Here is a 17,996-nt window from a genome sequence, read left to right on the forward strand (position 1 = left end):
TTATTTATTTATTTATCCTTTTTCTCTTTCACTACTGGGGATTAAACCCAGGGACTTGCATGTACTGGTCAAGTGTTATGCCACTGAGCTGAACCCCAAGCCAGCCTAGATAGCTTTGATAGTTCAAATAACTCACCTTCCTTCGCTCCCCTTTCATCTCTCCTTCCTCTCCCTTTTTCTTCCTTTTTCTTTCTTTTGAGTCAGGGTGTCACTGTGTAGTCCCAGCTAGCCCCATACTAGAAATCCTCCTGGCATATTCCTTTTGTGTGCTGGGCTTAGAGGTGTGCCCTGCTACTTAGCAGCCTTTCATTCTTGATAGAGAATTGGTTAAAAAAAAAAAAAAAAAAAGGAGTTATGTGGAAAGCCAGGCATGGTTTTGCACAGCTTTATCCCAGATCTCAGCATTGCTCAGGAGGCAGAGGCAGGCAGATCTCTTTGAGTTGGAGGCCAGCTTGCTCTACAGAGGAAACTCTGGGACAGCTAGGGCTAAATAGTGAGACCTATATCTGCAGAGACAGAGGGAGAAAGGGAGAGAGAGTGTGTGTCTTAAATGGAAATGGGTGGCCAAGTTGTGCCACGTCTGAAGGGAGGTAGAAAAGTATCAGAGATAGGTGAGCAAGATGGCTCCACTGATAGGTCAGGTGAGCAGGTCAAGTCTGGTGATCTGAGTTAGATTCTTAGAGCCTGCATTGGAGAGGGAGAGAACAACTCCTGAAGGCTGTCCTCAGACCTGCAGACACGGCTCTGTGCTGTGCTCGGGCTCACACACACACACACACACACACACACACACACGTAAGTAAGTAAGTAAATAGGCATAGGCTGTGTTTGGGCTTATGTACACACACAAAATAAACAAACAAATGAGTGAGTGAGTGAGTAAATAAATAATGTTGGTTTGGGTTTTGTTATGTTTTGTTTTAAATGGGACAGGGTTTCTCTGTGTAAAGCGCTAGCTGTCCTGGAACTTACTCTGTAGACCAGGCTGGCATCTGCCTCCCAGTACTGGGATTAAAGGTGTGTGCCACCATGCCTAGCTAACTTTTGATATTAATAGGGAACTAAAATATAATGATGTTCATGGATGGGTCCCAGGTCCTCAGTGGCCATGATGCTTTAAAATTTCAGTTGTTATTAGATTGCAAAAAGTTTTTTAATTGTCAAATTTCAACCTGTTGATTATTTAGAATTACGCTTTTTTAATTATTAATGTGACAGCTATCTTAAATCCCACCCACCCCACCTCTCCACACCCACCTGTTTTGTAGACAGTGTTATGTAACCTATGCTGGCCTGGAATTTGTAACTATGTAGCCACAGTTGGCCAGAAACTAAGGAGAGTCCTATTGCCTGAGCCTTGTACTTAAAGTTAGCTACTGTGCTAGTACTGGGAAATTATGCTACTCCATAAGCACACATTCTGCCACTGAGTTAAATCTCCAATCTCTTGAGTCATCTGACTCCTCTGATCTTTCACATCCTGTGGCTGTACCTTGGGCTCCCCATCCCCCTTGCTCTCTTGAATGACAGAAGCCTCCTGGCAGGCCTGTGCTTGCACTGCGTCCTTCTGGACAAGGCTGACCTGGAAATACAATCAGCTCATTCTTTCATTTTTTGAGACAAGCTCTCACTGTGAGGCTATGTAGCTTTGGATGGTCTGGACCTTGCTGTGTAGACCAGGCTGGTCTCACTTATAGGATCTGCATCCAGTGCTGGGATTATAGGGTGCACCATTCACTCTTGATTAGTGCCCCTTGTGTTTCAGAGCACACCTGCTTTTCCCAACACAGTCAGCTACCTGCCCACCAGCTGTACCTCCTGGTTCTCCAACAGGCTCTTCCTCCAGTCTTAAGTCAGCCCTACCTAAATCCAAGGTCTCTGTTTAAATATCCACAAGAGAGCTTGCCTAGCTAACCAAAGTCGGGTTGTTTCCGTTGTTTCCTTTCTCTGTCTTTGGGCCCCAGTAGCAGATTACCAGTTGCCATCAGTGTTCACTTTTGTCTACCCTGACTAAAATGCAGCTACTGTACTACAAGGGCTGTATCTGACTTGCTGTCTGCAAATTACTCAGGGATTTATGGGACAACTGAGAGGGATAGGCAAGCTGTGCACCTGTTTGTATCAGTTTTAGCATGAAAAAGTGTGGTAGGAGGCTGCTTATTTGTCCTGTCTGCCCAAAATCAAAATAATCACACAGAAACTATATTAATTAAATCATTGCTTGGCCCATTAGCTTCAGCATCTTATTGGCTAACTCTTACATATTAATTTAATCAGTTTCTATTAATCTGTGTATCGCCACATGACAGTGGCTTACTGGCAAAGTTTCAGCATGTTTGACTCTGGCAGCAGCTCTATGACTTCTCTCTAACTCCTCCTCCTTCCTCCCAGCATTCCGTTTACTTTTCCCCACCTAGCTCTGTTCCCCTATAGCTCTGTTATAGGCCCAAAGCAATTCCTTTATTAATCAGTGATATTCACAGCATTCAAAGGGAAATCCACATCACTTCTCCTTTTCTGTTTAAATGAAAAGGAAGGTTTTAATTTTAATATAGTAAAATTACATAGAACAGGTATTAAGCAAGAATTACAGTTACAATATTTATATCTACTTTATCTCTTATCATAATTAAGGAAAACTATAACTATATATTCTTCAATTCTAGCAAAGACTCCAGAAGGATCTAATATTACCTAAGTAAACAGGAAGTACATTGTAAGCAACTTCCAAAACTCTAGAATTGACAGAGACTTCCTGCTGCCTGGACAGTCACCCAAAGTTCTTCTGTACTGTTGGGGCATCCATCTTCAGCCTATAAGCACATAGTATACAGCAGACTTTTTCATGAAGCAGGAAATTTCAGACAGTTTTATATAGGCAGTTTGTCTGTCACTTTTTCCTGTATCCTGCAGAATGTCTAGCAGACTCTTTCATGAAGCAGGAACCCTGAAAGATTGTCTCACCTTTAAGCAAGTTCAGCAGTATTTCTCCGTGGGTCTTGCATGTCCATGCTCAGTTAAGCAGTCCAGGCAAGAACAGTTTCTTGCTCAGATAGCTAGCAAACTTTATAAGGAACCTCTTCGATGCCCATCTTCTTCTTGAAATAACTGGTGCTGCCAGGAGCAGACATGTTTCTGTCATGAAAAGTCCTAAGTTCTTAAACATTTTAAATGCCATATTCTATAGTCTTTAAAAAATTTGAAGAATGCCTATCCATCTGAAATATATCTCTGTACAGCTAGGAAAATCTAACATGACTACAAGCTTGATGATTATCTATTAACCTATATTTCTTAATTATACATTATAGTTTTAAGTGAACTGGATAAACAATACCTTAATCAAGAGCAGAAATATACATATAACAAAATTGACTTTAAATTTGTATCAATAAACTAAGATCCATACCAATGCAAATCTCTAAAGCATATTCCCCCTTTAAATGTAAATAAACATTTATAGACAATATTTGGGAGAATGTGATGGAGGTGGGTCTTGTATCTTATCTGTTGATTTCATTGGTTAATAATAAAGAAACTGCCTCGGCCCTCATAGGACAGAAAATTAGGTAGGCAGAGTAGACAGAGGAGAATGCTGGGAAAAAGAAGCTGAGTGAGTGAGTCGCCATGATGCTCCCACTCCAGACAGACGCAGGTTAAGATCCTCCCTGGTAAGCCAGCTCGTGGGCTACACAGAATATTAGAAATGGGTTAGAACAATATGTAAGAGCTAGCCAATAAGAAGCTGGAACTAGCCGGGCCAGGCAGTGTTTGAAAGAATAGTTTCCGTGTAATTATTTCGGGGCATAAGCTAGCCATGCGGGCGGCCGGGTGCTGGGGATGCAGCACTGCCGCTCCTATTTCAACAAGAATGGGCGTGGTTCTGTCCAAACTTCTTCCTACTGTTTATTGGGTGAAATAATTTTTTTGAGGGGTGTTCAAGGCAACCTTTCATGGGGTCTTGGTCTATCAAAACCATATTAGTCTGGAAGCAATCCACAGGTTCTCATCTTCTGTGGAAACACAAGACTAACCTCTTTTCCAAAGCAACATATCATTAGACCTATATTTTGAATTCAAAATACATTTAAGATACTATGTTGGTTTAGCTTAGCAGCCCATACAATGAAATGTTTCTCTGTAATTAGCTCATTTACAGTCAAAAAATTCAAAGAAAATACAATAATATACATAATCCAGTCTCTCTGTGAATTTTCCATCTTTACATGACTTATTTTTTTTACTCCTTTTAATCTATGAGTGTCTGTACTCTGTCTCTTTAAAGACTTCACCTTTTTAAAAAAACAACTATTTACTCCTTTTTATAACTGTCTATATTCTTTTTCTTCTCTCTCCCAAACCTACGTACATTTATCCAACACTGTGACCCATTTATAGGTCTTTTTTAATCTGTATTTGTCTGTATTGCATATCTATAATTATTTTCTGACCAGAAGTGCTTCAAATGCTAAGCACTTAAGAATCTAAGCTGCAACATTGCTAGGGTATATATGGTACTTCTTGCTTGCCTTGCCCATTCCAACATGGTAGAGCTGCTCACTGCTTCTGAGAGCCATACACTGCCCCACTTCCAGGCACACAGCTGGTCCACATTGCCATCAAGCAAGCCGCGCTTCTCACAAACCCCTTCCAAATGCTCTGTCTACTGAAAGAACCAGAGGTCATGCTGGCAGCATGGCCCAGAAAGCCAGCATTTCAAAGTGGTGCGGCTTTTTCCTGCTACCGCTGAATCAGGAAAACCTCTCTTAAAGGAGCCACAGCATGCTGCTAGCAAGCAAAGCCCAGTTGGGAAAATAAAAGCAGCTAAACTTTGTTTTTTAGTGTCTAGAATTCCTTTCCAAGCCCTCTCAGGTTTTAAGTGGATTTAGTCCACAACGTTGGTGCCAGTTTGTTGGAAGGAGCCACTACTTTGTTCTATAGCCCCGAAACTTGTTTACACATGGTCAGATGTGTCTAACAGTTGGAGTTGAAGCACATAGGACAACATGTTAACCATTTAGCTTAAAATTTTTGATAGGTCTGTCTTTTGGTGGGTATACCTTGCTGTTTTTAGTCAGCTAATTTGCATCCTGTTGTAATATGACTGATAATTCAGCAAGTATGATGAGGTTTGTCACTCCAGAGAAAGCTTTCCACCTTCATTTAAAAATAATACTAATTTACATGAAAATATGTTTGTTTGTTTTTTTTTTCCTGAAACTACCTTAATTTCTACCAACAGGCTGTGTAGTTCATCAACATTTGTAGTTGTCCTGAACAGCCAAGCTGAGGGACCTATTAGGTCGCAGATGTTCTTCCTGAGATTTTTGGAGCATATTGGATGAGTGGAGTTTTACTGATCATTAGCATTTAAAGTTTAATGTCTCTAGCAGGGCTGGTGCCAGTGGGGAGTGGTCCTTTGACCTCCACACGTGCTCTGTGCTGTGTGTGCACACACAAATGAAAAAAATTAAAAGTGTCTCTTGAAAATAAATGGCTTTTGGTTTTGTTTTGTTTTTTTGAAGTAACGGGCATTGTCTACCAGGACTCCTTTGTTACTTAAACCAATTGTATTCCTTTATGGGAAGATCTGTCTTCCTAATTGGTAGGCCATGAAGGGGCCTTATCTTCATAGCAGAACAGATCTTTTACATTGAGTTAAAAATATGAGTTTAAGGGGCCAGAGAATGGTTCAGCAATTAAGAGCACTGGTTGCTCTTCCAGAGGACCCCAATCAATTCCCAGTACCCATATGGCAGCTCACAACTGTCTGTAACTCCAGTTCCAGGGGTTCCAACGCTGTCATAGAGACAGTCATGCAGGCAAAATACCAATGCACATAAAACTAGAAATAAATAAATTTTTAAAAAATATGTTTTTAAACTGGGTGGTAGTGCTGCATGCTTTTAATCCCAGATGGGAGTCAGAGGCAGATGAATCTTTGTGAGTTTGAGGCCAGCTTGGTCTACAGAGTAAGTTCTAGGACAGCCATGCCTTTACAGAGAGATCCTGTCTTGAAAGCCCCTCCCCCTCAAAACGGTGGGGGTGGGGGTTGCAATACAGCCATGGTTCTTATATTCTTAAGAAATACAGAGCTGAGCTTTTAAGGGCTTTCTGAGAAAATCAGCCCTGCATTTTTGAGAATTTTGAAATATTTGAAAACTTAATGATTAAATGCCATTTCAGATTTAATTAACATCTGTCTTAGAGGACAGTAGTAGTAGTGCACAACTTTAATTTCAGCATTTGGGCGGCAGAGGCAAGCAGATCTCTTTCGAGCACAGCCTGGTCTGCAGAGCAAGTTCCAGGACAGCCAGGGCTACACAGAGAAAAAACAACAAACAAAATCTGTTCTAAATGTAATCTAGTGAAATTATTACTCAATTCAAAGAGCTAATTCACTGTGATTATAATCTGAAGATTGGTTAAGGCCTACTATAGTATAGGTTATTGAAAACATAGAAAGTGAAATCATGGATTTTGGAGTTTGAGAGGGATTCTTTGGATATATATGTTTTTTTTTTCTGAGGCAGAGGCAGCCAGCCCTTGAAGGAAGACTCACAAAGGATGAGACATAACTCCCTGACACTAAACAGATTAAGGTGTTGGAAAGCAGTGGGGTGCTAGGATGGATGCCTGCAGTTTCCCCTTCTGACCTTGGCAGTAGCAATGGAGAGCGGTAACAAAGTCATGCTGGCATGTATAACAAGGCTAGATGAGCCCTGGAGTGTTCCTACACCTCCCACCTGCTGTGTTGGCATGTGAGCATGTGCCAGTCATGTGACTTCTCTGGCTTGCCATGTCTCATCTGCAAAGTAAATGGATTGTGCAGTCCTGTCCAAGGCCTTTGTAGCCTCTGATGATGTGTGATTAGGATTCCCATTCCTAGGTCAGCACCTGGGCGTGGACTTGGATGACAGAATTTGTGGGTGGCTGGGAATGTTGTGTTCCTAACCGGCATGTGTTCTTGCATGCTCAGCAGTTCGTGTGGGGTAACCAAGTGCAGTTGTGTCTTACACAAGGATTTGGTATTCTTAAGAAGAGTAAGTTTTGTTTTGCATCAGGTGATTACAAGGAATCTAATTTCAGTAGCCTATGCTTTTTAACATCATACAATAATTCCTTAAGTACTTCATTATTCTTCAGGTGCAGAAAGTTGTTCACAGCTTCTTATAGTTGTCCTAGCCAGCATCAGGAGTCTGCTGAGGGTTCCTGAGTTGAATCAGGCAGGATAGGCTTATTGTGCCTTTGCAAAGTGGAGTCTCCCATTTTTGGTGTACAGAGCTAGTTTTTCAAGTTGGGTAATAAATACCTCTAGTTCCAGATCAGCACCAAGAGTTTCCTCTCCTTCCCACAGGTTAGGTTTGTATATTGTCACACAGCACCAGCCATGACTTCCCAGCATTGCTCTGTTTTCTCCTCTGCCTATGCTGTAATGGAAGTGGATTTTAGAATCTTCACCAATAAAAAGCTATTTGCTAGTCATGGTCGCACCCATCATTAATTACAGCACTGGAGAGGTAGGCAGATCTCTGAGTTTAAGGCCAGCCTGATCTATACAGGGAGTCTCAGGCCAGTCAAGGCTACATAACCAGACCTTACTCAAAAGTGAAATAAGCAAGCCCAAATTTCTAATACTTGTTTGTTTGCTTTCCTTCTTTGGGGGGGGGGGACACACGACGATGACGATGACAGGATCTTTGTAACTCAGGCTGGCTTCAAATTCACTATATAGCCAAGGATGACCTTAACCTTTTGAATCTCTGACTGTCACCTCCCAAGTGTTGGAATTATAGGCATGGTTTCACAGTGTGGGAAATGAACCCAGTGCTTTCTGTGAACACTCTACCAACCAAGCTCTATCCCCAGCCCTTGGTTTCAGAGTTTTTGTGATTTTTTTTTTCTTCCTTATGGATTATTTCCTAGGGCTGGAGAAATGGCTCCGTGGTTAAGAGCACTGGCTGCTCTTCCAAATGTTCTGAGTTCAATTCCCAGCATCCATATGGTGGCTCACAAACATCCGTAATGACATCTAGTGACCTTTTCTGGCCTGCAGATATGCTGCATGCATGCAGAACGTTGCATTCATAATAAATAAATAAAGCTTCGCTGGCCGTGGTGGCACACACCTTTAATCCCAGCACTGGGGAGGCAGAGGCAGATGGATTTCTCTGAGTTTGAGGCTAGCCTGGTCTACAAAGCAAGTTCCAGGACAGCTAGGGCTGTTTCACAGAGAAACCCTGTCTCAAAAAACAAAAAACAAAGCAAAAAGAATTATTTCCTATTGGTGATGTGATCCGTGTTCTTTAAAGGATGTTGCTTTCTTCTGTGTTACAATTTGCTATCCTGTCCTCCTTTTCCTCTCCTACAGATTAGAGTACTCAGTGTTTCCCCACAGGTAGACTCTATGCTCTACTTTTGAGCTGTTTCTAATGGTGTTCTTAGGTAAATTAATTAACAATTCTATAGAAGTCTTAACTCCTATAAGTAATTCTCTACAGGATTATGGTCTGAACAGTCTTATGCTTATATAAATAAAATATATATCACCATATATGAGTATAATTTTATGTTAGCAACAAACTTATGCCATATATTCACTGGTATATAAAAGCCTTATAACTTAAAGTCATTTTGTATGCATGCTCATATAATTTTTATTGCTTGTATATACTTTTTATTTTACAAGACCCAAGGTCCCGTTTTCTAGTCTGAGTTTCAGCACTGTTTTATATTACATAGGATTATAGTAAGATCATTAGGCATTAAGGAGCTGTGGATTTCAACTGTACTTTTCATTTGAAGAATTGGATGGCATACAGCTATGATTTTTTTCTTTGATGATGTCACCATGAACAGCAAGATGGCTAAATCCTTCTGAGCATTAAAAATTTTAATCATGTTAGACCCATACTCTGAATAGATACAGATGTAGCAGGCTGGGAGAAGTAGGAGTTACTAGGAGAGTAGTCCTGGGAGGGAAGGCTGTGCAGACATGTATAAGCCTTAGACAGTGATGTGTAAGATGAGTAGATGGGGCTCATGAGGTGGCTTAATAAATTAAAGGTGCTTGCCACCAAGCCTGATGATCTGGGTTCAACCCTCAGGACCTGGATGGTGGAAGGCCTTCTCAACACACATGTGCTATGGCACCTGTTTGTGTACACACATATACAAATGAATAATTGCAGGGGGAAAAGTATAGATGGGGAAAATTAAAAGTTTCTGCCACCCCATGTAAAGTTATTATGTTTTTTTGTTTAAATAAATTACTCTTAAAGTAGCAGCTTTTATTTTCAAAGTATGATTTTTGTCCCAAATTGACAAAATATATGGTTGTACAAGTTCTTGGGTATTATGTCTCATTGATGAGAAAATACTATTGTTGGTATAGCCAACTGTTGTTGAGTTCTAGGGATGTCTTAGTTAGGATTTCTATTGCTGTCATGAAACATCATGACCAAAAAGCCAGTTGGAGAGGGAAGGGTTTATTAGACTTCCACTTCCACATCATTGTTCATCACTGACGGAAGTCAGGACAGGAACTCAAACTGGGCAGGATCCTGGATGTAGAAGCTATGTGGAGGCCATAGAGGGAGCTGCTTACTGGCTTGCTCCTCCCCCACCCCACGCTTGCTCAGCCTACTTTCTTTGTTTTTCTGGGGTTTTGTTTATTTGTTTTATTTTTCGAGACAGGGTTTCTCTGTAGCTTTGGAGCCTGTCCTGGAACTAGCTCTTTTAGATCAGGCTGGCCTCGAACTTACTTCGAGATCTGCCTGCTTCTGCCTCCCGAGTGTTGGGCTCAAAGGCGTGCACCACCACTGCCCGGCCAGCCTACTTTCTTATAGAACCCAAGATGACCAGCCCAACGATAGCAACATGGGCTGGGTCCTCCCCCATTGATCACTAATTGAGAAAATGCCTTTAGCTGGATCTCATGGAGGCATTTCCTCAGCTGAGGCTCCTTCCTCTCTGATGACTCTAGCTTGTGTCAAGTTGACACACAACCAACCAGTACAAGGGGTTTCTTTTTTCTTTTTTGTTGTTTTGTTTTGATATAAGGCCTCACTTCCTAGTTCATGCTGGCCAAAAACTAGATTTTCCTGCCTCAGCCCAAGAGTCCGTCAATGACTGTCTGTCCTCCTTTCTTTCTGTTGTCTGTTTGCATTTTTGAGACATTGTCTCACTGTATAACCCTGACTGACCTGAACTCACTATGTAGGCCAGCCTCCTTGAACTTATAGAGATCCATCTGCCTCTGCCTTGGGAATTAAAGGTGTGCATCAACCATGTATGGATTTTTCCCCTTCCCCCTTCTTTTGATCATAAATGCAGTGTTTTCTTTTTCTTTAAAACTTTCTTTCTTTTTTGGGACAGTCTTGTAAGTCCTGGTTGCCCTGGACCTTGCTCTGTAGACCAGGCCAGCCCAGAACTTGCAGTGATCTTCCTTTCTAACGTCTTGAGTTCTAGGATCATGAGTATGCAGCCAGCTTGGTAACTGAATGAACCAATAATTTTGTACATGAAAAAAATTATCCTACCATTTGTTGTTTTTACATGTTTAATTAAGCTGTGACTTTAGTTGCTTGAATATATTATTGATGACTTTAAAAGCCCTCAATCATTTGAAAGTAACTTTTTGTATTTTTATTACAGGTAAATTGGGATATTCACATTGTACAGAAACAGAGGTAAGATAAATGTATGGATATTTCTGTAAAATAGTCTTATACTTTTTGGCATGACTTGAGTAGTGAACTCTTGCTGTGGGTTTCTCAGTTTTCAGATAATGTTATATTTAGAACAGGCATGTAACTTCTCTATTCAGGAAGCGCAAATGTGAAAAAAATCAATTACCTGTCTACTTGGCTATAGCATTAGAAGAAATGGCTTAAACGTAGCTTATTTCCTATATTCGTTAAATGATTTACCATTCAGAGCCCTGAATAAACATTATTTAAGTTTATCTTATTTTTTCATAATTCAGTCTGGTGTGTTATGATCATATGATACGTTATGCTTGGATATGGAAGCTTCCATAGTGCTTCTTTAGTAGAACAAGAAAATTAAGACATGGGCATTGTTCAGTTGAAATTAATAACGTGAAATGCTTGGGTATTTTTAAAGGAGGTTTATTATTTTAAAATACATTTGATAATTTTATTTGGAATTCTCATGTGAAATTTGAGGAGTTTCTGTGTGATTGCTTGTGTTCCTTACAGGGTTTTCAAGGATAACATTGGATGCCGGGCTGTCTATATGTGTGTCATCCTGTCCAGTAGCAGAGTGCCATCTAAGACTAGAATATTAGCAACTTTGTTAATGTGTACATACTTAAGAAATTGTAGCCAGTGGTGATGGTACATGCCTTTAATCTTATAATTCTAGTGCCTGGGAGGCAGAGGCAGGTGGATCTCTGTGTTTGAGGCCAGCCTGATTTATAGAGTTGAGTGGCAGGACAGCCAGGGCTGCAGAGAAACCTTGTCTCAAAAAAAAAAAAAAAAAGAATGATCAGAAAAAAAAAAAGAGAGAGAGAAGAAAAGAAATTGTGTCTACTTTTATAATGAATCTGAGTGCTGATAATAGGTTTCAGTAAATTTTAACTCCTTTTGTGTAAAATGTAAGCTTCCTAAAAGATGTTGCATAATTAAAAACTTAAAAATACATTCTTCTTTTTAATTCAATTCATTTTTATATTTTCTTTTCAACTTTAAAAGTATAAAATTTTCAAATTAGTTTTTTAAATGGACTAAGAATTTAGTATTTTTTTTTTTAAAGAACTTACTGTTTTTGTTTAGTTAGGATTTTTGATGTGTTTTTCATAAGATAAAAAGGAGTAGGCTCAGCCGGGCAGTGGTGGCGCACGCCTTTAATCCCAGCACTTGGGAGGCAGAGGCAGGTGGATCTCTGTGAGTTCGAGACCAGCCTGGTCTACAAGAGCTAGTTCCAGGATAGGCTCCAAAACCACAGAGAAACCCTGTCTCGAAAAAACAAAAACAAAACAAACAAACAAACAAACAAAAAAAAAAAACAAAAAGGAGTAGGCTCAAGCAGAAGAGAGAAATATTGCTGTAGTTTCAGGGTCTGTATATTTATAGCTGTGACATTCTGAGTGATGAGTTTTCCCCCAGACGTTTGCCTATAAAATACTTAATATAATTTCTGTTAAGCTCATAGGACTGTGGAATTGTAAAAAGAAAATATATCACTATTGTAAATTAAGAGTCTACAAAAACAGTTCACATCCATCTGCATTTGACCTTGAAATGTCATAATGGAAAGCTTGTCTTGAGCCTCCTCCTCCTGTCTCCTGTTGTATTGCCGTGAGATCAGCATGGTTTTAACACTGTAATATCTGAGAGGGTGGCTATCAGACTAACTGCAGAGGCAAACCTGAGACCTGGCTGCCCACTACCGAGCCCATTAGAGTGTTAGAAAGTGTAAAATTTTTATTATTTTTTGTGTTCAACAGTAATTTTTTTCTTCCTTAAAAGTCTTATTTATATTAATGTGCTGCAGGTTTAATTGGTGAAATTAATCTTTAAATTTTGTTTTGATTTCTGGCATTATGAATGTTAGTGGTTTACAGGCTGCATCAATAAAAGCTCTTTAGTGGTGAATTTTTGTTTTGGTTTGTTTGTTTGTTTTAGAAGAGTATCAAGGTTGGAAAACCAGGCACTCTTGGGCTGGAATAGAGCCTGCAAGTGCAGCTTGTTCCTGAGAAGTGGGGTTGGAAGGAGAGAGGAAGCTAGCGTGCTGAGGCAGCAACATGGAGTCCCTGATGACTGACCACAAAACCAGTCCTGGAGAGTGGCTGCACTAGGCTGCAAAGGGTACTTTTGAGAGCCTGTCTTGGTTTCTGAATTGATTTTCTCTTGAGGAAGGAGACTCCCATATCCTAGTGTGAGGCCAAAGCCTTTTGTACTCTTGCCAGCAGGAAGGCCAGACTAAGAATGTATGGAGCTAGCTGTGTCAGAGCTGTGTACATGTGTCGTGTGTGTACATGCCTGAGCTTGTGAGTGGGTGTGGGTGGGTGGTGGTGGAAGGGCTGGTCAGTGCCCTCTCCTCCCAGCTTCCTAGAGTCCTGGTGGACTGCTGCAAAGGACGGCAGGATGAAGGTGAAGAAGCGCGCCTTGATAGAGCATGTTGTTAGAAGGCCCTGGTTCCTAAGCAGGGTTCATAGGCTCATGAAGGGACAAAAGGGAAATTACCTTTTCTGAGGCTGTAGTAGTCTAATCAAAGCAATGTAGTCAACATAGAGTTTTAATAGCACATAAAAACCATGTTAGGAATTCTCTTTTAACTGTGAATTTTAGTTTATTCTTTGAGATTTCACAATTGTATACAGTGTATTTTGATCATGTTTACTCTTATTTCCCCTCTCCAACTCCTCTTGGATCCCCTTTTCCCCCTATCTCCAAGTTTCATGTCCTCTTTATTTTCCTCTTAAAACGTAACTGCTGAGACAATTTGTGCTGCCCATGTGTGCGTAGTTGTGAAGCCATCCCCTGGAACACTCAGTCTATCAGGGGCCAGGCCCCTAAAGAAAGCTGACTCTCTGTGCTGTTTAGTTTTCTTGTTGTCTTGACATAAGCTAAGTTTTTCTGGGGAGAGGGAACAGATTGAGAAACAGCTCCATCACAGTTTCTTGACTTTCGTTTGTTGTGAGATGGTGACAACCCTGGGTAGATGATGAACAAGCCAGGAGGAGCAAGCCAGTAAGCAGTGTTCCTCTGTGACCTCTGCTTTAGTTCCTGCTCCAGGTTCCTGTTTGCACTCCTGCCCTGATTTTCTTCCATGCTGGACTGTAAGTGCTAAGATGAAATAAACCCTCTCCTCTGTTGCTTTTCGTTAGGGTGTTTATTGCAGCAATAGAAAGCAAAGTAGAATATTTCCCTAGCAGCCATCAACCATCAGTAATAGCTCCTTAGCTAGGGGTAGAAGCTTATGAGCCCTCCCCTCAGCCCATGCTGGAATGCTCTCTGAATTCTCTTCCAGGGCTTGTCACCTCACTAGCCATGAGTTTATGGCCAGATTACTGTATCAGGGTACCTGGTTTCCTCCTGTGGAAAGGCCTTAAATTCAGTATAAAGTGCTGGCTACTCTAACATTCATGGCAGTAGTGCAGCCATGAGGATATCAGTCGCACCATATTCTGGTCATTATTGTGACCCACAGCGTTCACAGCTGGGTAAAACTGTTGATGGCCATCTCCCACAGCAGTCTGTAGATCACTTTCTGGTACCATAGAGCTAGCTGTTAAGGACAAAGCTTCAAAGTCAGCACTAGCTTCATTTCTCCTTGTCCTGTGACCAAAGTGTGTGATCCTACCTGGCATAAAGTTTGGGAAGACAAGTAGGAGCAATGCCTATATCCGGTATTGTTTGGGGACACACACTGTCCCCACCCCACACTGATTAGTTTGTTGTTGTTTTATTGTTGTGAGTTCGGATCTCTTTATGTAGCCATACTATCTTGGAACTCGTTATGTAGACCAGGATGACGTTGAATTCATTGAGATCTGCCTGCCTTTGTCTCTTGAGTGCTGGGATTAAAGGAGTAAACCACCATGTCCAGCTGGCTAATTTTTTTTTTTTTTGTCAATTTAACACAAGCTAGGTTCATCTGGGAAGAGGGAATTTAAATTAAGAAAATGTCTCTATCAGATTTGCCTATAGGCAAGTCTGTGAGGGCATTTTCTTTATTAATGATTGATGTAGGAGGGCTCAGCACTCTGTGGGTGGTGCTTCTCTTTGGCATATCGTTCTGGGAAGTATAAAAACAATTGTAGCTGAGCCAGATCCCAGCACTCAGGAGGCAGAGGCAGGTAGATCTCTTTGAGTTAAAAGCCAGCCTGTTCTACAGAGTGAGTTCTAGGACAGCCAGGAGTTTCAGGGCTACAGTGAAACAAAACAAAAAAGAACAACATCAAAAACAAAAAGAAATGAGAGGAAAGATAGCGAATCTGGGCAGCAAGCAGTGTTCCTCTATAACCTCTGCTTCAGCTCCTCTCTGACTTCCCTTCATGATGGAGTATAAATTGTAAGATGAAGTAAAGTAAACCCTTTCTTCTTGACATTGCTTTTCATCATGGTGTTCATGGTGTTTATCACAGCAATGGAAACTTAACTAAGATGCTCCCCCTCCCAACGACTCAAGGGGAGGTATTCCATTCTGGATTTTTTATTTAGCAAACTATGGCTCCTGGGAGGTTCCTAATCCCCTGTAGAGTGTAATTTCCATTTCTATATGTGTATTTAGGAAGCTTATAAAATAGTACAATTCCATATGACTTTTCCAGACATCCTTAGTATTATTTCTTTTCTGCTCTCTCCTCTGTCTGCCCTCACACCCCTCCCGTCTTCTTGTTGTTTTTTTTAACGTATAATTACTTTTTTAGAATTCACTTTATTTTTGTATGTTTTACTTTATTTGCTTATTTTGCGTGTGTTTGTGTGTGCTCATACATGCATGTAGAGATCAGAGAACAGTTTTTGAGAGTTGTTTCTCTCCTTCCACCATGTGGTTTCTGAAGTGTCACATTCAACACCAGGTGTGGTGGCATGTACCTTTAATCATGGAGCCATCTTGATGGCTCCTATAATCCTTTTTTTTTTTTTTAGATTTTTTAAATTGATTTTATTGAGCTATATGTTTTTCTTCGTTCTGCTCCCTTCCTCTCCCCTCCCTTTCTACTCTCTCCCATGGTCCCCATGCTCCCAATTTACCCAGGAGATCTTGTCTTTTTCTACTCCCCATGTAGATTAGATCTCTCTTAGGGTCCTCATTGTTGTCTGTATTCCCTGGGATTGTGAATTGTAGGCTGGTTTTCTTTGCTTTATGTCTAAACACCACTTATGAGTGAGTACATATGATATTTGTCTTTCTGGGTCTGAGTTACCTCACTCAAAATGATGTTTTCTAGATCCATTCATTTGCCCTCAAATTTCAAGATGTCATTATTTTTTTCTGCTGTGTAGTACTTTGTTGTGTAAATGTACCACATTTTCCTTATCCATTTTTTGGTCGAGGGGCATTTAGGTTGTTTCCAGGTTCTAGCTATGACAAACAATGCTGCTATGAACATAGTTGAACACATGTTCTTGTGGCATGATTGAGCATCCTTTGGGTATAAACCCAAAAGTGGTATTGCTGGGTCTTGAGGTAGGTTGTTTCCTAATTTTCTGAGAAATTGCCATACCACTATAATCCTCTTTTTAATATTTTTCCTAATTTATAGAAACCAAATTGAAATGGAGTATAAAGAAAGCCAGGAGACACTGGACGATGTTTGTGCCTGCCTTTAATTCTTTCACTCAGGAGGTAGGTGGATCTCTGTGAGTTCAAGGCTAGCCTGGTGTACAGAGCAAGTTTCAAGACAGCCACAGCTACACAGAGAAACCTTGTCTCAAAAAAACAAACAAGCCAGAAGAAGAGTAGGTATGCAATTAGGACTTTTCCCTTAAGTCAGCCTGATTTCTCTTAAAATCAAGTATTTTACCACCCCTCTTCTTTCTTTGGGAAGGTTTTATTATTTTCAGTGCTGGGTATTTGGCTTAGGTCCTGGCACATGCTAAGTTAGTGCTGTGCTACACAGCTATCCCTCAGCCACCTGGAAAATGTTTTCACATCCTTGACCCATAGTGTTCTCAGTGTTGAAATTTTGAGGGAAATATCCCCTTGTCTTGTTCTGTCCTGTCTTATTTTGACTTTGACACAGGTTGTGCTGTGATGAGCAGGTTGGCTTTGAATTCAGTGTGAAGCCCAAGATGACCTTGCTGTGCAGCAGGACTCCTGTCTCAGCCTTCTCTGTGTCAGGGTCACAAGGCACACCACTTGGCTAGCACAGCTGTATCCTTTTTTTTTCTCTCATGGCTGTTGGACCCTAAAGTCCAATCACCGAGGAGGAGTCGCCCCAAGAGACCATTCTCACACCACAGTTGATGTAAAAGCAAGAGCATTTAATTCTGTTGCCACAGGGTCTTTCAGCATTCGAGAAGCCAAAAGACCCCAAATGATTGTCACAAGCTACTTTTAAAGTAAAAAGCCATAGAAACAAGGGGGGGAGGAATTCGGGGGTTGTTCTTCAACTGTTAGGATTGGCTTATTCAAAGGGCTATTAACAGTAATTGGTCTGAGCTTGGGCTGGAGTGCAGTTGCCAGATCAGGTGAGGTAAGAGGAAACATTTGAGGGTTATTTTGACCCCTTCCCAGGGACTGAGTCAAAACACCTGTGGACATCTGTGGGTTATCTTGTCCCAATTCCAGGAGCGGAGCTCTATTTGGAGAACACTCACAAGGACTCAGGGAGATGGAAAGTCCCCAACATTCTAGTAGGTGCAGGTGTAGTTGTTAGGTTCCCAGGGGTGGTGGTGGGGAAGCACTAAGGCTGAGAGGCCTCAGAAATGGCCTCAGAGTTTTACAATGGCCAGCTTTTATATGATTTGTTTTAAGGAATGTTCCTTTAAATAAAAACAGGGTTTTCACTGTGTAGCATATGCACCTACCACCTGAGTGTTGGGAGTTCAGGTATATGCTATCATGCCTGGCTTCTATGTGAATATTTAAAAGTTTTTAATAGGTAATTGAATTTCACCCTTTTTTTGTTCTTAATGATTTTAAATTTTAATTGAAATATAATTACATCACTTCCCTCTTTTTCCTCTTACCAAACCCTCTCATGCTCTTCCCCCCAACCCTTACCACCCCCCTATTGCCTCTCAAATTTATGATCTCTTTGATTATTACTGTTACGTACATACATATGTGTATATAAACAAATATATAGCTATAGCATGCTGAGTCTGTCTTATAATGTTTGTATGTGTATAATTTCAGGGCTGACCACTTGGTTTTTGAAGGCATTTTTTCCCATTGTTTTATAAACACACCCCTTTGTTAGGTATCTGTTGAATTAGGAGCGGCGGGGCTGCGTCCCCGGCACCCGGCCGCCCGCATGGCTAGTTTATGCCTGAAATAATTATACGGAAACTGTA

At 40.9% G+C, this 17,996-nt stretch overlaps 1 protein-coding gene across 2 annotated transcripts in view; it reads left to right on the top strand.

The window, feature by feature from the left end:
• Positions 1-17,996, top strand: part of Spire1 (spire type actin nucleation factor 1) — a 120,791-nt gene that overhangs the window by 12,044 nt on the left and 90,751 nt on the right. For both annotated transcript variants that reach the window (XM_050157892.1, XM_050157893.1), the window contains exon 2: positions 10,657-10,691. In XM_050157892.1, coding sequence (XP_050013849.1) covers positions 10,657-10,691 — 35 coding nt within the window. The remainder of the gene's footprint in view (positions 1-10,656; positions 10,692-17,996) is intronic.

Source organism: Alexandromys fortis, unplaced genomic scaffold, assembly GCF_014885135.2.
Source record: "Alexandromys fortis isolate MF-2015 unplaced genomic scaffold, M_Fortis_MF-2015_v1.1 scaffold_94, whole genome shotgun sequence".
In the NCBI taxonomy this organism is placed as follows: domain Eukaryota; kingdom Metazoa; phylum Chordata; class Mammalia; order Rodentia; family Cricetidae; genus Alexandromys; species Alexandromys fortis.